Genomic DNA, 23,506 nt, shown 5'->3' with positions numbered 1-23,506 from the left:
TGACGTAGCCCATTTTTTCTTCGCTGTTTTTTTCGTATTTAATTTTTTTTTTACATTCAGTAGTATAACCGATTCAGGTGCCAAATTAAACTGCTTCCGCTAAATTTATCTCTCGCCAAACTAGACTGCCAAACATCAACAATGACTCATGGAAATTTCGTGCAGCGAACTATCGTAATATTTTGTTGGTCGTTAACGTTATTCCGTTTCGGTAGGTATTCAAGATCAATGAAACTTAATATAAAACCAAAATGATTCACGTGCCCCGGTGCTGGTTTTACGTACGTTATGCACCAAAATACCAAAACTAGTTGATTTTAGGTAAAGGTAAGCAATCGGAACCGGTATATTACATTGGATTGGTTTCGTTTTTATTTGTTTTTAAATTTATAAATTTATTATTCATGGAATTTATTAGAATGAACGGTCGCATGTGTCGCACATTTATGAATAACTCGTAATAACTGGTACACATGGGTAGGGATTTGTCGATCCAAACTCGTCAAAAATGTAATTAATTTACGCAAGCAACATGCAAAGCTTATTCAATTAGTACAGCGAAGTCCCTCACGTTATATCTGCACGTAATGATGTAGTAGATGTAATAGCATTGCTTTATCTATTCGCTAGATAAATGTGAAATCGAAAACGCTGCACCCACAAATTTGAATTTTATATTCTCATTCATGTCATTCATGTCATTTCACAATTCAGGCTTAATTAAACATCAGAATCGAATCAATTACTCAAAAAAAAAAAAAACACCAACGACAGTCTGTACATTTACAAGAGTACTCTTGCAATTGTCACGAAATGCAATATCAAATCATTAACGTGCAATGCAATCTTTTTTTTTCTCTGTCTTGACTCAACATCTACAGGTGCTCGATGATTAAATGTCTCCAATACTGGAATTTTATATAATTAGTCTTGAACTTGGCATCTTGTTCAATAATGTAGTTCAATTACTACTTTCGTTTTTTATACGAATGCTTAGGTCAAACGTCACCGTTAGTGGAGGTCACTATAATAATACGTAATAAGCAAAGTTGTTAAGAGAATTTTTTCTTTACGCACTATACGTAGCGAAATTATTGCATTATTCCCCCTCCCAATTCAGAATTCTACGAATATCGATTGCTGCAACGTTGCGTTTTCCATTTAATCTGTAATCTATGTAATCCAAGAGTTAACGCACTTCGAAATCTATTTGATCCGATAAGATTTTTATATTACTTTGATATGAATAATGAATGCGTGCAAGATAAATCGACCGATTTTGATGAATATGTCATACCTGGTATGTAATTCATTGATTATTATGTCATTCATTCTTCTGTATATGTTTGTTCTCGTTCTTGGATGATAGCGGCAAACCTTAGCTACTGCACTGAGGAGCAAATCCGATATTCTATTTAAGTTCATTAATAGAAAAGCCCTTTTTATTCATTAAATTCTTCATTTATTTTTCTTACATTTTACCATTGAATTATAAGAGAGATGCAAACGTAGCGCTGAATTGGTAAATACTTTTCATTTTTATTTTCAACATTTTATTCTTGGTAAATTGACTCAATTAAGGAAGTCAAGATCCCAAAAGCTTTCAACCGTATACGTTGAAAAGTCATTTCTAGTAAATTTTCTTTCGATAATAGTGAATGCTCTTCCAAGAAGCAATTAGAAATTGAAAAAGAAATTCAGAAAATTTCATGGCCAATCTTTAAGCAGACAATCCGTGAACTTATTTATATAAATCACGAAGTTTTGTTCAATTAGTTGAATGATGGATTGATCGATTGGCATAAGTCGCTTTCAAGATATTTCTGAATCGGAAAGTCAAGGTAGCAGTAAATTTTTCAACTGCTCTCAAGAAGGACTTGAGTCTACATTATAAGCTCAAAATAAAGCCGGAAATTTTCGTTGATTTAAAATCAATTCTCTAATCTTTCTCTATCTAAAAATAATTCATTCCAAACTGACAGCATTTCGTCAGAGGAAACAATTCGGAATTAAAAAAATTTCGATTTGGACACTTGATTATGCAAAATCTTATTTGAATTTCTAATTTTTGTAAATCGAAAATCCTTCAATTCATCGCGAAATTAAAATGTTTGTACAGAGCAAACGGAATCCGAATGTTTTCTCAGGTTTACATTTCGATGTTGTTGGCTTGTCGATTCACACTATACTAATCCAACCGAACGATTGTTATACAGCATGCGAATTTACATCACGATTACAATGCGTTTGGGTTTGAAGCAGCCACAAAGCAGCAGCATATATACCAGTGGTCGGTCGTTATATTTATATATAGGAGAGAATGGAGGGAGTATATCAAACACACAATTTTCCTATATCATTTTAGCAGAATGCTAAAAGTGCTTTACGATTTTTACGTCACCACCAACATATTATAGCTCAAATGCTTTAAACTCAATGTGCGTTGGTATTTCCGTCGACTTGTTGTTTCATAAATATTTTGATTTTTAATGATGTGGTATAAGCCAAGAGCTTTAGCGCTAAGACTTCATAACGTTTATGTTAGATGGTGGAGTAAGATCGTATTTTTATTGGCGACTATATTACACATCTCGTCTGCATAATAAATATTGTGTTTGTACGGAGACGTTTTAGTTTTCATCTTTTTTGTGTGTGTTTTTTTGGTGTTTTGTTTTAAGTTCAGTCGGTGACCACTTAGGGGACATTGAAATTGGTTGGTTAAATAATAATTGTGAATTAGATTGTTCAGAGTTTAATTTTAAAAAAATGTTTTAAAGGTCCGAAGTGAACTTAATATCCAGCCATATAATTATTAAGGATACCCCCTCAAAAAGGTAAGTCAAAAATATGTCATATTTAAAAGGAATGTAACTGAATGCCAGATTTGAGAGGCTAAGACCGTTTTTTCCTATTTTTTTAAAATCTAAACAGCTCTTCATTTTGAGCAAAATATTGTTTTCTAAAACATTGCGTTAACGATAAACTATTTCTCTCCTCAAATTGCTACTCAAAGTCTAGTACTTCAAAATAAAAATCTTCGATTTTTCAATGTTTTCCATTTTCTATCGAAATAAGTATTAGATCTAAGCAAAATAGTATACTACGTAAGTGCTCAAAACGGCACTGTTTTTTTACATCTAACAAAAAAACAAATGCCTACAGGAGGATTAATGGACATTATAAAAAACGGTTCATTCTCGACGCATGTCGTAGAATAATTTTTTGCTCAGATTTACTTTTTACGTCAAATAATAGTTATTTTTTCAACGAGGGAAGAAAAGTTCGAAATTGTTTTGAGGGTGAGAGCGTAGCGAGAGTCACAAGTCACTAGAGATAATGGAATTTGCAAAATTTTTCACAACAAAGGCTCCTGAAGTTTCTGCGGAGGGGAGAAAAATACTAACTAATTTTAACTGTTCGACACAAATCTGTTACTTCATTTGTTTATCATAACATTTTGCTGTTTAAAAGAACTCGTTTCATGGCTCTTTGTTCATCTTGGTCGTCGTTGTCAATAACAGCTGAGTTTCTAAGTGTATTTCACAGTTCCTTTTCTAGAAATAATATAGTTCTTGTATAGTTATTTATGCAACAAGTTGCACAAGGGGGTATGTTGTTGTCACTAGATGTGATATTAAACAAGCAAAGCGAGTAGTGACAAAAGTAACTTATTTTTGTAACTAGTGGCAAACAGTAAAACATCCAGTGAAACAGTGAAAAAAGATTCTTCATACGTCACCCAAATTATGTATGAAAAAGTCACTCTTCGCAGCTCAGTTTCAGAAAGCATTTTTTTGGGTTTATTCTGATTACTAATTGCAGAAAACATTGTCTTTACAAGCAACAACGTCACTCTTGGATTTCTTTTACCAAACGTTCTGTCTCTGATTTGTACGAGCACAGCTAGTACATGGCCTGGAGAAAATTACCATTGTACAACGTGTTGCACAAACTAAATCCATTTTCCCATTCAACAAATCCAGCTGTAAGAGTCAACAGCGTCTTTTCATTTCATAAAATATCTGTCGTTGTCAAAGACATCACATGTTATACGATGGAGAATGATATTGCAACAATAGGATGTTCATTGTATGCATCCAGTAATTCAATTCAACGGTTTTGCCATTCTGTTGAAGTTTGAAGTTCATAGTTAATAATTCAATGGATGTTAGACGTCAAACCGTCACATAATATTGTCAACAAGATAGAAATTTCTACAAATTTAAAATGATTTCGTTCTCTTGCTGGAGGTAAACTGAATATAGTTACTATAATACAAGTAAAGGATCATCACTAACTTCAATATCATTTCATTTTTTTTTTATCAAATTGTCGCTTTTATAATGTGAATCAACGACATAGACTGTATGTAAGTTTGATTTTTTTTTGTGTATGCGTTATACGGGAGCAACCTAGCCTCTTTTCTACAATCTGTTTTTATTTTAGAGGGAGACAAGGGCAACAATGCACAACAATTTTATTCTGAAAGGTAGTGTTGATTGTGGGTTTTAGTTCGAAGATGGACATATTTGGTTATGCCTTTCCTGAGCTAGAACTACCTAGTGTGTGGTTTTATAATTTTATATATTCAGTTGGGACCTTGCCAAAGTTCTCACGTGCAATGTTCTCATGGGAGTGTTCACAGGAGCAAGTTTGTTTACTCAAGTCAAGTCAAGTCAGTCGGGACTATAGCCCGTTGAATTAATGTGCAAGAAAAAAAAACAAAAAAAAGTTGGGTATTCATGATCAAGAAAAATAAAATCCAGAGTGTGTATAGTGAGATAGAGCTGTAGGAGTGAAAGGGTACTAGGCCCCATTTTTTGTATGTAAATCAAGTTAATAGTAATCATAGCTATTTACATGGCAAGGGACAATTGCAAAGTCCCTAGCTTTGTAATGGATCTTACATGTTACGGCGTCGAAAGTAGTGATTAAAACATGAAAAATACTGTTTTCGAAGAAGTGTCAACAAAATTCACACGAAAACTCTATTTTTGATCTTTTTGTCCCTTGTCATGTAATAGTATTTTATCTACCTAGGTGAAATAATAGCAGTGAAAAAGTACTATTATTTCGCCGTTGGTAAATAAAATAGCGTATTCACCTCTGTCCACATGTTTATTTAGACACTTGGGGTTATACCATTCGCCTTCAGCTCATGCAATAACTCCCCAAGTGTCTAAATAAACATGTGGACAGAGGTGAATAATCTACTATTACATGCCACATGCGTCGAAAACAGTACTTTTCATGTTTCAAGCACTTCCTTCGAAGCCCTCAGCATGTAAAATCCATTACATAACTCGGTAATAAAATGAAAATTCTCGTTTTCATGTGTTTATTGACCTCGGCTCCGCCTCGGATCAACAAAAATCACTGGAAAACTCTACTTTTCATATTTTTTATCCCTAGTCATGTAAAATACTATTCCTTTCAATACCTAAGTTTGTTTACGACCGGAAAATTTGGCTAGAATTCTCAGCGGGGAAGTTTTCGTGATAAAAACTCTTGTTATTAAAAGTCTTAGTGCAGTTGTTACAAGATCTAACTCTCGTAAGTCTTCAGATAGTACCTCTGGACGAGACCACCATCAACGATTGTAAGCCTCATTAAGTTCCGGAGGACCTTTCATAATTGAATTCTAACTGCAATCGAAACAGCTGAACACTTTTATGGAAGTAGATATAAAAGACTGCAAAGTTTAAGTGATCAGGGCATAGAGTAAGACATTGGTTATCGCATTATTCGTTCGTGAAGCGAGTCGCCAACGGTCAACAGTGGCGATTGATTTTTTATTTTTTCAAGTTGGCATTCATTCTTATACCCTTTGAAAACCAGTGCTTTCACCTAAGAAACAAGTACCAAGCGAGCCTCAAGCCATAAAAAATTCTACAAAACTCATCATCAAAGTATAGCTATTATAAAGTACTGCGTGCGTGCCATCAACTTACTATCACATTCTGTCCCAAAATGATTAGATAGATGTCTCATCATCTTCACTCAATTTACATGCATTTCAATGCACAACATCGAAATTCCCACAATATTTCTTACATTACAATTGTTTGTTGTCGTTCGAAGAGTCAGCTAATTAACCACAATCAACTAATTATCGTAACCTACTAACTCATTTGCGTAGAAAATATTTCAAGTCTACCGCTACCGAACAGAAATTATATTCCGATTTAAGCAGCAAAAAAAAGAGCTAAACACTCAACCGAACAAAAGATTATTAGATTGTAGATTGTAGGTATAACGATAGACCTATATGCAATCCGCATAAACGAAATGGTAATGTTTCGGTGTCTACGGAATTAATTTCAATTGAAATGAGTGTATCATTCGCCGTATCTCAACAGATTCCAATCAAATTGCTGGTAATTAATCAAACGACACTTATTAGCGCAAAAAAAAAGAGTAAACTCCCGGCTCTCATATTACCATTAGAAGTGATAGTAATATGAACAACTTCAACAACAACAAAAAATGCTGAAACATTGTTCAAGTATGCAATCGAATTAAATACAGAACAGATATGGTACTTAAACGATTGTGTCTGTTGAGTGGAAGAATTTTATGCTTTTTCATTTGCATTTTTAATTAGACGATAATTGAAATGGGCAATTCATCGAATTGTGCGTGTTGTGTTGCGTTACTTCCATAGAAAAAAATATGGATAATTGAACGTCCAATTAGGGTGGTTAGAACATTACACTTTTTGTCATAGTTTCAAGGTTCTATATTATTGCCTCATGGACACTCTATTGACTCGCTCATGTGTGCGACAAACGATCCTTCCACTCAACCTTTAATTTAAAATGAAATGCGAAAAAAATTCAAATTTATCACGAGCATAGAATTCAGAATACGTAGTATCCTTGTGCTGCAAATTCATTGAAAATAGGAACAATCATGCCGTAATTCTAAGCGACCTTTCTGAAAAGAAATATTCATAGGAAACATTCGTTCAGTAGTACCTTGGCCAGTAGAGGCGCAATTTTTTCAGTACTTCATTCTGTGGAGCTCATATTCGGTGGAAACAACTTCACTCCGGTTAATATCTATGAAATGTCATAGCGGTGAAGTTGGTTCACATATAAATAGAGCTGACATTTGTCTATGGCCATGATGAAATGTAATGGAATTATACAAAAATCTATTACATTTGAGTATCAAAACAGCATTTCATTAAGTGACCGAATTAAATTTTAACGATTTTACACTGTACTACGACATTTTACCTTAAGAGTAACTGAAGGCATCAACCACCCCTGTCAACTATTCCCAACTCGTAACTTGAAACGCTAGGGCAATCAATAGTGTCGTTTTTATGTGAGCTCTCGGTGCCGCCTCGTACAACAAGATCTGAGGGTTTCGCCTCTTATTTATTTGGTATATTAAGAAATTCCCTAATCCCACACCCGCTACCACCATTTTCAATATTGATCAGCAAAGTGACAAAGGCTGAGACTTTATGACATTTTCGTGTTGGAATGTTAGCAAAAATTATGGGTTACACTAGCAGTTACATAATATAGTAAAATACGTAGCATGGAATAATGACCAATTTATATCCCTTATTTAAAGTGAATTAAATCATGTCTGACAGTCAGGCAGTGCCTATTTAACGAATCACCGAACTTTCCTAATTCTCTGAGATTTTCTTGAAAATTTATTTGAATATCGATACAGAGTACGTCAGTGAAAGTTATAAACAGGAGTTTGTTTCAGCTGTTTTTCAGCTGCACTCATACAAACAAAATTGCATTTACTTGTTTATTTGGTTAGAGGGTAGAGTAGTTACACACAACAGTGCGTTAAAGAAGCCTTGCAATGACATACAAGCAGATTTATTTATATGCATGGACATGCTAGGAAACAGCTGAAGTAAATTCTGTCCACTGTAAAATTTCGAGAAAATATTTTCTCACACCAGCAATTTTTCTGGTCGGAAAAATGGGGACCACCCTAATAAATCATAGAAAATGAAGTGTTGCTGAACAGTTTGATAGACAGTAAGTAACAAGAACGAAAAAAAAATATTCGTGTGTAGACAACGAGCATAATTATACGTTTTTTTATGTATTATAGGCAGAACAATCAGAGATTCAGCAACTACCTTGAACTCAACATAAAATGCTTGGAATTTAAATTCATATAAAATACCGAGTCTGCAAATAATACAAATTGTTCAATAAACTACACGATTGATGGCGATATGATATTCCGAATCCATCTGAAAGAATAAATTAAGAACATTTAACGATATTATTATAGGCTCTACGTAAAATGTAAGTCATACACAACAGCACACAGTTCAATCAAGTCATCTATCAATGGCTCTCGAAATTTATTAAATAAAATAAGAATGGGAGACGAGATACATCTGTGGTGTATAACGGATAAAAACGCCACGGTTCCGTGCTGTGCCGACCGGCGGCAACAATTGCTTATATATAATTTCTATTTAAAACAATTCAAGACGACACGACACAAATAGTTATACAATCCAATAGTATCAAATGGTGCAATCATATTGATGTTGTTGATTTTCCAATTTAAATTAATTTCATTAAAAGTCATCGGGTACGAATGTATGGTGTCGTGTATTTGTCTTTCAGTGCGGATTGTTTACTGGAAACAAATGAGGCTAAGGTTGGATTAAATTAAAGTTTTTATTTTTCGATCATCACCATCAACAATTTTACTTTTCGTTGAATAGAATTTATTTATTAGATGCACTCGATGCCAAAAAAAAATTTGAAATTCTTTTACGTTCTTTTTACGAAAGAAAATGTGCAGAAGAAATGAGGCTACCAACAGACACTCCTAAATCATTCGTTTTGAGTAGATTTTCACTTCGGTTCTCTCTAGTGTACAAAAATTGTTGATGAAATGCAGTATTTTTGGAACTAAATAAATCACAATAAACGAACGAGACTTTCTTTTTAGTCGGTTTCCCAATCTTTATTGCCTTGAAGACCTACTTTCATTCTATTTTCGGATGGATTAGATTTCCATACCTTTTGCGAGTACTGATAGACACAAAGATTTCAGTCTTTGCTGACATGTTTCACGCATCACGCACATTTTTCAGGAGCAATCGATAAGCATATTTCAAAATCTTCTACTACTTCTTCGCTTCAAGTATTGTATTCAAGCCAGGGGTCGTACTACTCCTTATTTTCCTGATTTTCCTTATTTTTGAAAAAACCACCTTATTCCTCCTTATTTTTGAAAAAGTTCCTTTTTTTTCCTTATTTTTCAATAATTTTGACGAGAAAACTACATTTTTGGATAACAGATAATAAAAAAAAATCGCTGCGCGGCAGAATACTGAGCAATAGGGTCATCGTAAATCTTCACCCGATCTCCTACTGCTAGTAAACAAACCATAGAAATGTAGTTCCTTGTTGTCGATTTTACTGAAGAAAAATATCCACGTGGATTACAGTAATTTTGCTACCTTCCCACTCAATGGGAAGAGCGGTGTTGAAGAAGGGGAGGGAGGGTAGAATTGAAGGTAACGGACGAATGTTTGGAAAGAATTGCCTCTGTCTCACGCTAAAAAGCGCGGTCATACTAAGTCAGCTAAAGCATCGACTTTACAAAAAGTCAGTCTAAGAAACAATCTAACGACAATAGAGCACAGTGGGCGAGGGGGTCCCAAAGTTTCAAAATTTTGGTGGACGCCACTTGTGTTGGAGGCTTGAAAAGGTCAATGGAATCTACCTGTTCCAAGTCATCTATGGGAAGAATCATTATTTTATTATTTCACTGATGTACTAAGAGGGAAACTTTCCCAACAAACTATTTGGTGGTAGATCACATACAAAAAAACAAGACCTACATAAACTTAAATTCATTTGATCAAATTATTGTGTTGTTTACAAATTTGATATAATTCTGACCTCAAATCTCTACTTCACCTAAAAGAAAATTAAGGAATGTAGCATATTGAGAAATGTACAGTTTTATCCTGAGGTTCAAAACACGACCTACAACCAATGGAATGTTGTAAAGAGCCATAGTCTTATTTTGTGGGTTGTGTGGATTATTTGTATTAATATTTACACGTAAATATTCACAGTCCACAAAATAAACAATTGACATGGTATAAGAAAGTAGCGGTAAGCTAAGGTTAATAATTTCAAATTAACTTTTACTATTAAACCATGGTAATTCATAGGCCGCGTTCAGGAACGAAAAATTCTTCACTGAGTGAACATTCGTTTCGTTGAGTTAACGCTGTCAAGTTTAACTTTGAGGTTAGATTTCTCACGATGTACTTTGGTCGTGAAAGTTTACCCAGATGTCATGAACGTTTCGTTTCTGAACGTGGCCCATTGCGTTTAAGTGGATTTAAGTGGATTAAATTAGTGTAAAATCGTTGAATATGGGTATGGGAATTTTTGACAAACTTCGTAATTTTTGATTATGAGCCTAAAAAAGCGTGCAGGGGGTGTGCGTATAAAAAATCATCAAGATTTTTACCCAAAAATTTACTTCCAAGCTCCTTATTTTCTCCTTAATTTCAACCGAAAAATTCCTTATTTTCTCCTTATTTTTTTAAAAAACCTCCTTATTTCCTTAATAAGGCACGCCATTTTTGAGTGCGAGGTCTGATTCAAGCTGATAGGCAATCTTTTACTTCATTAGTTCAGTCATTCGTTTTGCTATACATAAAGAAAATATTGAGCTTTTTGCTTGTTTTTGTCTTCTGCTCTTGCCAATAGCAGATGATAATAACTGTTAGGTAAAATGTTGTTTGGTTTGTAGCTAGCGCGCAATAAGGCTAATACTTTGGTGAAACTTAATGTCTGACCTAAAACGGTCGTCCTTCATCATCGTTTCATTTGAAAGTTCTTGGTATTAGCTTACTATGTACAACGACGATTCGCTTATCAAATTAATGCATAAATGACTATTAGATCCAAGGCGAAGATGAGGTGAATAAACACATGACAACTGGACTTTTCATTTTTATCTCGAGTTATGAATTTACAGTGATCGTCTCAGGATAATAAATCATTATTCATTTCAGTGGGGGGTTTTGAAAAACGTGCAAAGACGTGCAAGGGGGGAGGGGGGACTCAAATATCGCAACTAAACAGCGTGCGCACTATTTGAATGGCCCCTTATGTGGAATATCTACTGAGACAGTGATGCGTTTTCCATACAGACACTTTGGAAAAGAGCTCGTGGGGCCAAAAAAAGACTGGAGCCCTAAATGACACAAAAGAACAAAAAAATTATTTAATTTTTAAGTCATTAGGCGCTCGTGGTAACATTCGACGCTATGATAATAGACTCGTAAGCACACATTATCAATAATTTCATGTTGTAAAAACCAAATTTTTCGAAAACTTAGCTTCTAGTATACGATTGTCTTTATGATAAGGCATTGGTTTCGTATCTGCAATGCATAATGGACCCTTTCACATTTTTCATTTTAATAAATTTGAGATCAATTTCAACTAGAGCCGATTATTAATAGTTTAATGATACAAGCGTTCGTTAGTCATGAACATTAATTTAGATTTGTGCTTTGTAATAAAACGAAAACCGAATGTGGAATTCTTTTCGTCTTATGTATTTTGTATAAATTTTATTACTTTTTTTCCTTCGTTGTTTTCAATTTCCAGTTCACCTTGAGTGTAATGTATAAGTGTATACACCAGCCGTTCAGAATGTTCTTAAGTCTTAAAGTGTGGGCAAATTGGACAAGTAAAGTTTTATTTAAATAAAAGATAAAAACTTCTTTTCGCTTTTATTGTATAATTATTCTACTTTAGTTAAGCTTCATTAAACATAGACGTCTCGCTATGGAATGGCTGCGCTAGTCGGGTTATACATGGTAGTGAATCAAGATTTTTTTTTTTAAATAAAAGTAACAAGCGAACGAAGAGCAAGGGTTTTTAGATCACTTTTTTATGTCTGATAAAAAGAACACCGCAGCAACAGCAAAATATATTCAGAAAGTTGCAATTCATTGCGAGAATAAGAAAAAAATAGTTGAGACGGAATAACATGACTGTCCTGAAACAAAATTTTTTTCATTCTGCCGTAAGCTTGAGGTTATAATATATGGAAAACGAAATATCACATTGCATTATGTAGCGAGAGACTAGGTTGTCATCTCAACACACATATGTCTACGGTACACTTTACGCGATAAAAAATTTCTTGGAAAGCAAAAAGGGATCAACTTTAATCTGTGTGTACACTACTTTTATTGATTTTTGAAAGTCGAGCTAACTGCGAGCTACTCCGATCATCTAGTTTCTTTGTGGCTGTGTAGGCTTCGAGCTATTTTGAGGTTTTAAGTTTCTACTTCCATTGAACTTCTACAATATTCGAGATTGTGTTATCGACAGTGACTAAAAAAGAAACATACGATGTGCTTTTTTCATAATGTGGTTTCATGTTATATAGCAAAATGAAATAGTAAAAACAATGAAGTAGCAGATTTTGTAATCAAAACACTATGAAGAAATGAAGTAAAAGACTTTGATGATGGCGGCAGATTGATCTATTTACATAAAAAAAGTCGGTTTCAGAACTTACAGTGGAAGCTTCTCTATCTGATACTAAACAATACCCTAGAATGTCATAATTGACAAAAGAAAATTGAAGTTTACATGAAAACGAATGGTAACGCATAGAAACGCATCGAAACTAATACGTTGTCGATTGCGCTACTCAGGATCAATTTTTTTGCTATTTAATATGTCCCTCTCGAAAGAAAGAGAAGTGTAGCCTCTCCACCAGCCATTCTCCGTATACCTTTGACTTATTTTTCGTAATAAATAATTTTTTCTATCCAACATCTGTAAGTACGTTTGACAGTTATTTCATACCTTCACACCTACAGTTTACCACACACCCCATATGACGACGGTTTTTTGATTCTTGAATAGATACACCGTGTATCTACATTTGTGACTGATGAAGGTTTGGAAAAACATTCATACGCTCTCAGCTACTTATATTTAAAGCTAACTTTGTTTCGCATGGTGGTCACGAGCTACCAGGGTTAGTGATAAATTGAACTTTTATTTCACTTATAATTCGCTAGAGTTTACGTTTGCAAAATGGCATAAGATGGCAAAATGTTATTAGAGCATTCACGTCATAATCCCGCCAAAAATGTAAATATTTTCAACTGAAACCATTTAACAAATGTCAAAAACTATGCGCTAAAATGTCCCTATATGCGTTATGTTTGAAATTGAGGGAGCACTTATGGCGTGAATTGTATCATCATCACCACTGTTGACATGGCTTGATGAGAAATGATAATTTAGAAGCATCGAAAGAAGTATTTAATCTCTCTCAGATCGAAGCAGTGACCTAACGTTTTGTTAACACAGTCAAACACTACTTCTGGCCACACTTAATTGCATTAAAACCTTATTCGGAAACTACCTGAGCAGGTGAAAAAATCAAACTCTTAATTTCACATGTTCCGCCTGCCTACTCATAAATTGGTATGCAAAGAATTCCGTTTGTCTATTATTAGACCACAGAACGCCATCATCATAAAAAACTGTAGCAAAAACATTTACGTCCAGATGTTAAAACACGTTGTGCTATTCACTGTGACATGTCGATTATTAAGTCAATATTTATTTGTATTTGACTTGCATTTATTTAATTAATAATTCTGATAAACTTCAATTTAATTAGAATATTTTACAATGTTTCTGTTTGCTTCCATTTTTTTTCCCTCCATATTAACATAACTATAGTGTCCACATGTTGATCAAGTTTACCTTGATGGAATTTGCATATTCATTTCAATACTAAGCATTTTATTCGGTCCAATGTTCTATTGGTTTTCTAATCGGAATGATTTTGACTAGCAAAGTCAAAGTTTTGATATGGGTCGATTGATTAGGAAAATTTTTGTGTGACAAGTAGAAGTAATAGTAGTTTGTGTATCAAGAAGTAATAATTCTGATTTTTTGAATTCTCTCTTCTGAAAACAACGGATCACATATGTGACGCTGCTTGTGAAGAGCTTTCGCAAGCTTTCAGCTATTTTTGTATCCCCTTGAAATGTTGCGCTTTTCGAATCGAACACAAAAGAAGCTCAAACCTTTGAAAGCTCTCCAAAGCGCACGTTAAATTCAATACGTTATTTTGGCATAGCACTGCAGCTATTAATAGATGAAAAATACTCTTATTGTTTTCTGCATCTAACAACTTCAACCTGTGATAACCCGTACTGTAAAACAAGGTATATGGGTCGGCTATTTTTTAATAGGGCTGCGGTATATCTTCGCACCTCATTTTAGTTATATTCACATCGATGAACATCGATGAATACTATACAATTTAAATGATCTCACTACAGTTGGTCCACCCTCTGTCGATATCATCCATTACTTTTGGTAACTGCTTTCATTTTCCGCTCGTTTCTATTTGCTGTACCATTAATTAGTACGGTGCGGAAAAACTTACTTTGTCCAATCGGAATTCAATGTGTCGTCGTATGGTAGCATGAACAATGCAGAAAATAATTTGCTTTATCGAAACAAATAGGTACAAAGAGAAGTCATTTGCAGCAAAAAAAATCTAATTTGTGGAGTTTAGTCATTTAGTCAGAAGTCTGCTCATGTTCTTCTACCTTCGAAACTTGATCGAACCTAGAGGATGCAATACTGTTCTGCACACATAGATTTACCCATTTGTTAAAGTTAGTCTCCTATGCTTCTCTAATTGCTCTATTTTACCATGCTGTTTCAAATGGCAAAAGAGAGCAATAGTAGAAGCGAAGAAGTAACGAAAATGGGTAATTTTATGTCTGCAAAACAGTAGCTGAACGAGTTACATTGTAAAATCATCTTTAATTTTTGTAAAATCTGCATTCCACTAGCTCCACGTACATCGACATCCGTCACATGTGACTTATGAATCCGAGAACCTATTAGTAGACTTTTGTCTTAATTTGTATATCATGAAGAAATGAAATTCTAGGATGTCAGGATCATGAGCTATTCCGAATTTAAGTTAAATGAGAATTACACTGTCGCGAGTGAGACGAAACTATGTCTCGCTCGCACCAATGTAATTTGAAGTTGGAGTTAGGAAGAGTGGGATTAAAAGGTTGGATTTCACTGTATTGATGAATATCACCCATCTGAACGGCGGATTTACATCTGACCCATCTAAAACCCCGGTAACTTGTCGAATATATTGATTTGAAGAATACCATGATTTATACCCATACATATTTACACGGCCACATTTCCGCCAGTCTATTAGCATTATGTGTTTCATTTCAACCTTTCAATTGAAGTGCTTGTACAACGGATCTGTAGTGAAGAGTGGAAGAGGTAAAATATCAATTTTCTTTCGTTGAATTAAAGTGATGTTTTCTTAGGCGTTAATACAAGCGCCAAACGAAAAAAAAAGTTCGGTGTCGGTGTCATTTTCAAGGTTGAACGATTTTTTTTACTTGATACAAGTTCGTCTATCTATCACATCGAGAGGCATAATAATTAATGGTTAACATTCTTACACTCGAAAACAAATAGCCGGTCACACAATATTCTGCGTTCAATAGACATTATTTATACATTTCTCGTAATTTGCTGTTGGTATACATAGTATGACGGCATTACCGGTTTTTTTTTACATTAAATCATTGTCGAATAAAGAAAAACAAAATTACAAAGCCCGGAACTTGTATCTGTTTAAAGACACATAAACATTTAATGGACCAACAATTATATTTCGTAGATTATGCAGATTAATTGTTTAGTTGTTTGCAACTAGATTAAATTAGTTTCAATTATGTTAACGACGGATTTTCTCGACTTTAAATTAAAAACGAATAAAATTCCATTACAAGGTGTACTCTAGGTATGCCATTTTAGTTAATATCAATCATAAAATTATTATTACCGTCCTCGTATCACAAAAATTTAGATTTTCTAAACGGCTGGTGGTAATTATATTCTTTGTCAAGTGCTTTTGGCAAATTGAAGATGCACATGATTCAAGTATTAGTTTTACTGCTTGACAAGAATGACAACCATTTTGAGGTTTTAAGTTTCTTCTTCCATTGAACTTCTACAATATTCCGATGCGATGTGCTTTGGCTAATGTGGTTTCATATAGCAAAATGAAATAATACAACCAATGAAGTAGCAGATTTTGTTAGCAATTTGTTGAAAATACTTTGAAGAAATGAAGTAAAAGAATCGTTAATTATACATTGATGATGGCGGCAGGTTTTCCATTGAATAGCCCTAGTATCATTAAAATAAATTGTTTCAGAACAGTTTTGACAGAACTTCATAAACAATACCCCAGAACAGATCATCATAATTGCCAAAAAAATAATTATTTCTGAGTTGAGCAACGCAATTGAAGTTTACATGAAAACGAATGGTAACGCATAAAAACGTAAAAACGCATCGAATCAAGCTTTTTGAAAACAGAGCAATAGTAATGTCAAGGGAACTGAACTGGGATTATTATTTTGCAAGATTGGGCTCAATTGTCAAAAGTGACAGACTATGTGATTACGTAGCTCAGGATGCTTCAATAATTACGGTTGAAAGCTTTGATCTTAATTCAAATTCTATTCAATTTATGCAAGATATGCTTGTTTTATGTGAAGCATGTGAAGTCTATAAAAAACGTCCTTTCTAAATCGAACGCATTTTCCAGTGACTAGAAAGGTGTCGATCCCTAGAAGTCAAAGACATATTTAAAAAAAAAATCCTCGGAGGTGATCGAAAACCGACACGCACCTTTCTTAAGTAAATTCACGCTGTAAGTGCGGTAGAAATTCAAAATGGAAAGTGAGGAGAGGTCTTTCACTTTCACTTTTTCATCGAATCGTTTACTTAAAATTCAAATTTTAGGCACACTCACGGCGTGAATTTCTTCAAGTGAATGAGTCGTATAGGGTAGTGTGGAGTGACATGACATTAGAAAGGTTGCATGTAATTTTTAGGTCAAATGGGGCCATATTGAAAAAATCCGTAAAAATGTGACGATTACGGGAACTTCTAGCAGTTCCTACCCTAACGCAACGAAAAAATCAAAAAAACTATTAAAAGCTACTACTAGTCTCACCTTGGAAACGACTAACGACATCAACCATGCATATTGTCACGATGAATGTGCAGTGCATACCGTTGCAGTGTAAATTTGAGACTCGGCTTCTCTACTCGAATAATTACAGGATCGGAAAGATTTGATCAAAAATTAGTTGTCCTCGAATTTAGCTCTGGAACATAAATTTTCTTACCACTATCAACCTCTCATATCTAGTTTTACCGTAAAGAACACTTTAGGGCGTTTAGGGTTAGTTTTTCGGCTAAATTTGAGCAGAAATCCGTTATTTATTATCTGAATCAGCAACTGTAATTTGAAGCATTTTCTGCTGGACTTGTGGTTTAGAAAATGTATACCGGACTACCGGAGCTATAAAGTTGCATTTGTAAACTATAAATATTCAGCACAACCAAAGCATCTAGCAGTATAATAGAAAAAAATAAAGTAGTACTTTAATCGAAGTATGCGAATATTTCCATACCTTTTTTTCATAATGTCATTGCAAAATTACCATTAAGGCTGCTTATGGTATTATTGGTATCAAAAAACTACTCTATTTGACGTGTAAAAACCTCTATTAGCCTGCTAGGTGCTTTGGCACAACCAACCGATCAATGTCCGTTTATTCGAATTAATTTATTAGTTCAAACCAACCAACGTGCAATTGTCATCCTTGGCATTGGTCACGATTCGATTTTATATAATGTACCATAAATAACATACCATAATGTCTGGAGAATGTTCAATGTAATGTGAAGAATTAATACAAAAGTAAACATTTTTGCTATTCACCTTCTTTAACCAGATCCGCGTAATTAATTCTTCACTCTCGTCATTACGATGTTGACATTAATTTCGTTATAAATACAAAACGAAACCAATTAATTACGAGAATCGGATCTACAATTGCTGAATGGATGTAGAATGTAGAGACCATTTTGTTATTAATTTTAATTTTGTATTTCTATTATTTCCACTATTACTTCCACGCCTCAACAAGGACTTCCGCAATTGAATTACTAGGCAATTTCCATAGTCGTGATTATTATTAGCGTGCTATCTGCTAGATATTGTATTGGTCGTTTCCAACAACGCCGCTGAGATTTAATTACCTTCTCTTGCAGATAATTTTACATTTTCAAAGAGTAAAATGCAATCAACAATATTTACCAACTTGGCTGTAATACGGTTATGCTGTTGAGGCTCACATACAGTAGTAAAAGAGGTTGCAATGGAAATATTGTTGCCAACAAAATGTACAAGTACATCCTATTTTCCCATTTTTCCGATATTTAATTAAAAATTCATTTAACTAGTACTACGTCCCACATTTCACGAAACATGCACTGCACATTTTCGCATCTCTATGTTTCCGTAGAAATATCGGAAGTGTAATTCAGAACAAAGTTGTGGGTAGTTCTAAAAATATATGTTTGTGTTGTGGCAGATAGTTGGGATAAGATGCGACATTTCATCCTATTTTTCAGTAAATAGGAATTTCCTGGAAATTACATTTGCCTTTGACTTTCGATGTAAACTTTAAAATTACTATTTGTAAATATTCTTGAGGTAGCCAGGTGCGGATTGTCTTTCCCATACTAAGTACAATCTAGAAAAAGTCTGTGGAAGAAACTATAAACTAAAAATTCCACGTTCCGAGCCGCATGAGACAATTTTCATTTCCATATAATTCGCTAAACATGATCAGTTGTTCCGATAAACATTAGATATAAATGTCAATGAGCTGATCATATCTAGCGAATTATATAGAAATGAAGATTGTGTTGCTCGGCTAGTGAAAATTCTTCTACAAACTTTTTCTTGATTGTATTGAGTATCCTAACCATAACTAGAATTCATAATTTATCTTCACCTGGATCATAGCGTTGTCAAGCGACAGTGCGTTACCTGGATTGAACTCGAATCTTGGAGGAAGATCAGTACGTTACTAATGAGCCAATCCGTTCCCGTTTGCATGAATAATTTTTTATGACAGGGCTTTTGCAATTTTTCGAGCGTTTTGGTACCCAGTCTGGCACTGCTCCAGCCTTTACCTAAACTTTCATTCGTAAGCTCCCTTTTGCCAGAATATTTTCAACGTCAGACATTTTTTTCCTGTTCTTCCTGTTGAAATGAAATATATTTTTTTTGTTTATCGACAGTTGATGTCACTGAAAAATAGAGTTTAAAAGACGGAAAGAAAATCCGGAAATTTTAAATTTTCTTCAGAAAACTAACAGAAAATAAGAGGAATGGGTGGATATGGCGGAAAACAAATTTTCTTTTTACCATCTCACCTCTTTCAGTTAAATAACTTTTTGCTGTTGACTCCAAATATGTGTAGATAACGGGAAAAGTTTTGCTGGCACAATGTTTCTTAAGTTTAACATGACATTGGCACCATTTTCCTGAGTCGTGGCATTGAAATCGAATTTCATCCAAACAGATGGATCGAAAAGCTATTAGACAAGATTTGTAGCATCTTAATGAAGATAATTTGAGATGCATTCGGTTCACACGATTCAAGTTTATTTCTTTGCGTCAGAACATTGTTTTCAAACGAACAGTCTTGTGATGAGTAGAAAATTTCAGTTTAATTATGATTCACTAGAGTTGCACATGCCCAATAAGGTCTGTGGTATCTTAGCAATTTAGTCTCCTGATGAGTACTGATGAGTATATCCTGATGAGTGACTAACATAATAAGCATTGCTTCTAGCAGTCTTCAAGAGCGTTATCTGCCTTTTGAATAGTTTGATGTCTGTTGTCTATTGTATATGCTAGGGCAGAGTAGAATCTTGTTCGAAGTTACGCCTTCATCTTCTTAAATAATGTTTTCTGTGTCTTTTCCGTACATTTAATAAATCATTTCGTTTCATCTCTTTCCAGAATTTCATGTCAAAATGTTGCCAGTATTCAAGAAATTGGGGTTTCTTTACAATAGCTACGTACTAGCCATCTTAACAATCGGCTACATTCTGGGTGAATTGGGCCACTATCTCATTGGTGTTACATCGAAACAAACAGCCATTGAATTGGACTATGGCGATCATGCCTGTCAGTTGAATAACACAGAACTGACGAGAAATGAACTGCCTATTCAGTGCAAGGCAATAAGCAATGCAACAGAGTAAGTATTGATCTTGGCCCTAACTTGTAGGGCGTCTGACACTTGATTGGCGAGTTTATATTTAACTGGAACTTACAAACAGATGCATCGCTCAAAGTATAAATGGAACGGCCTACTGTGAATGGAACTACAACGGTTTGGGTATCGACTATCAACTGTTAGCTGGTCCCAGTTTCATTTTAGTTTTTACAATTGTGGGAATTGCTATGGGTGTGCTAGCCGATAAGTACAATCGAGTACGAATGTTGGCCGTTTGTACAATAGTTTTTGCCGTTGCCATTATTCTACAAGGATCCGTGACAAAGTATTGGCATTTGGTAGTGCTGCGAATGATCATGGCTGCAGGTGAATCGGGCTGCAATCCGTTAGCCACTGGTATTATGAGCGACATATTTCCGGAGAAGAAACGTGCCTTGGTCATGGCTATTTTCAATTGGGGCATATACGGAGGCTATGGAATCGCCTTTCCTGTCGGTCGATATATAACGAAATTGGATATCGGTGGACTGGTAATATCCAAATGAATTTGCTTCCTTTGATCGATTTTGATTTTTAGCCATCATCACTTGTAGGGTTGGAGAATTTGTTATTATGGAGCCGGTGCTCTGGCTGTAATCGTTGCAGTCCTAACTGGTACAACATTGAAGGAACCGACACGAAAAACTATCGGAGAAGAGAACGCCAATCAAAATAGGAAGAAAATCTCATTGTGGAAAGTGTTGCTGCAACCGAGAGTTCTGATGTTGGCATTCGCCGCTTCGATTAGACATAGCGGTGGCATGACGTTCGCTTACAATGCCGATCTGTACTACAACATTTATTTCCCCGATGTTGATTTGGGATGGTGGTTGTTCATCGTGACAATTGGCATTGGTAGCATTGGTGTGGTTGTGGGTGGGGTGGTATCGGATAAAATTGTAGCGAAAATGGGGATAAAATCACGAGTAGCCGTACTGGCCATCAGTCAGTTGATCGCAACGCCATTCGCTTTCGGATCAGTTTATTTCGAGCCGTTGTGGGCTATGATTACCCTCGGAATAAGCTACTTCTTTGGTGAGTTCAGACCGAAATTTAAAAGTCGAAAAACGAATTGACGAAAAACGTTCCCCATTTTGCAGCTGAAATGTGGTTCGGAATCGTGTTTGCCATTTTGGTTGAAATTGTTCCGCTTCAAATCAGATCGACAACCGTTGGCATTTTCTTGTTCGTGATGAACAACATTGGGGGTAATTTGCCAATTCTCGTTGATCCCGTTGCCAAAGCTCTCGGTTACCGGGAATCGATCTCAATCTTCTACGCCGGATTCTATTTGATAAGTATGGGGAAAGAATTATTTGCAATAGCAAACCGACATTTCTGACTTCATTTTATTGTCCACTCATAGGTTCGGTGCTATTTTTCATCACCATCTTCCTGATGGAAACATCGCCGTCGAATGAAGTTGAAGAAAGTACCGCTGAACAACCGAAACTACCACGTGATTCTGGTCATGACAATCGTATGTTTGCCGATGAGACTGGACTGCCACATTTGGCGAACAAAGCTCATCACATGCAACAGCAGCATCCACACCATGCCAAATACGAGAACAGTAAACTGTGATTTGTTTAGGAATTTTGATTTAAAAGAAATAATTTATTTTTATAAGAAAAAACAACTTGCTCCAATTTAGTCTGTATTGATTGTAATATGCGACACATACTTAGTTGAAGTTGAAGCTGATGAATGTTACTTAAATTTGCCAAAAAAAATCCATTTTTTTCTATGAAAATGTTTTTCAGCGTTCATCTTGAGTTATCTATCTCGAAGAACAAGCAGAGGAAGAGATTTTATAGACTGTTGTGATCAGAGCGGGAGTTCCGAAGACCAGTTAATTATAACTTCCCTGGGGGGATGTATTTGTCACTGCATTTTCACGTACAATTTTTGGACAAATCCCCCAGGGAAAGTTAAAATAAGCGTTCTAAATTATATTTCCTTCTCTCTCCATAATAGTCTATTAGCGTTCTTGGGGAGCGTTGATAAGAGCAAAGAAATTTCACGTTTAAATTGGGACATAGATCAGAGGGCAAAGGTGTCAATACCAATTTTTTTACATCAACCACAAAAATGATCATGGTCATCTGTCATCATACTCCTCGAAGTAGATTGTAGTCTACAAATTGTCGTCATCGTATTCGGTTCGGTGATGGTACGAAAGATGATATGTATCGTACAATCCACTACAAAATATTGAAAAATCACAAAGAATTTCACCAGAAACAGCGGAAGTTCAATGCTTTATGGTAGTTCTCGAACGAAGTCTTTTGTATAGGAATTCTAGAAGCGAGAACTCTGGCATACATACGACCCTTAAAAAGCAATGACCATAGCATGTGCAACCGAGCAGCAGAACGGATTTTCCAAGAGGGGCCTGCGTTGCAACCCTACCATGTTGCCATTATAAAAGATGAGAGATGCCGATTATATTATATTTCGGACACACATGCTCCACTTGTTGGTAGTATTTTGATTTCGATAATTAAATGTTTCATCCTGATTGTTTATTGACAAATTTTCATTAATAGTTATTTACGACGTCTTGTCGACCTCGGCTTCGCCTCGGGTCGACAATCGACATCTAGTGCGAAAAAATACCTTCATACCTACCGTGGTAGATACAACGTCTTTCGCAATTTCGGGCCATAATCACCTTTCCAATGCAAAACATGTCCTACATTTTGTTCCAAAATTCTTGTGTATACAGAAATTCATTTGAACGATCAAGAAGGCTGCATTATAATACACATTGCAATGTGATGTAAAGAGACGCGTTGAATGAAATCGAGTAGTCAATGCTTAGTATATGCGCTTCAACAATACGTTAAATACGCATAATTGTGTGACTCTATAGCCGAATGGCTATAGTCGCTGCTTTGTGTTCAAAAACCATTTGGTGTCGGGGGTTCGATTTCTGGTCAATGCTGCAAGATTTTTATTTATAAAAATTTAGCCTTCGTTGAAGGTAATAGGTTCTTTACCGTGCGTAATATCGCACTGTGTCCAGAAATACAGTGAAATAAATACCTTCAAAACGACATTAAATGTATGCATGGAAAGGTGATGATTATGGACCGGAATTGCGAAAAGAATAATATTTAGCAATTATTTGTGCAAATTTCTGTACATCTGTTTGAAATGACAAATGAAAATCTGTCTACATTTTTAAGTGAATTAAAATTTTTTGCTACATTAGAGGCTCTTATTAAATTTATATTTGTGGCAGTTCAAAAAATGTTGTTTATTTTGTGGCAGATCATA

The 23,506-nt window shown here is 35.0% G+C and overlaps 1 protein-coding gene across 1 annotated transcript; it reads left to right on the top strand.

Moving 5' to 3' along the window:
- Positions 1 to 2,390: 2,390 nt before the first annotated feature.
- Positions 2,391 to 21,975, top strand: LOC119084266 (putative metabolite transport protein HI_1104). Its single transcript, XM_037194183.1, has 7 exons — positions 2,391 to 2,713; positions 2,778 to 2,834; positions 19,966 to 20,206; positions 20,289 to 20,715; positions 20,779 to 21,259; positions 21,325 to 21,522; positions 21,591 to 21,975. The coding sequence occupies exons 3-7, from the start codon at positions 19,980 to 19,982 to the stop codon at positions 21,806 to 21,808; spliced, it is 1,551 nt and encodes a 516-aa protein (XP_037050078.1). The 5' UTR covers positions 2,391 to 2,713; positions 2,778 to 2,834; positions 19,966 to 19,979; the 3' UTR covers positions 21,809 to 21,975.
- The last annotated feature ends 1,531 nt before the right edge of the window (positions 21,976 to 23,506 follow it).

This window comes from Bradysia coprophila, unplaced genomic scaffold (genome assembly GCF_014529535.1).
Source record: "Bradysia coprophila strain Holo2 unplaced genomic scaffold, BU_Bcop_v1 contig_732, whole genome shotgun sequence".
NCBI lineage: Eukaryota > Metazoa > Arthropoda > Insecta > Diptera > Sciaridae > Bradysia > Bradysia coprophila.
This window is presented reverse-complemented; position numbering and strand designations above follow the sequence as displayed.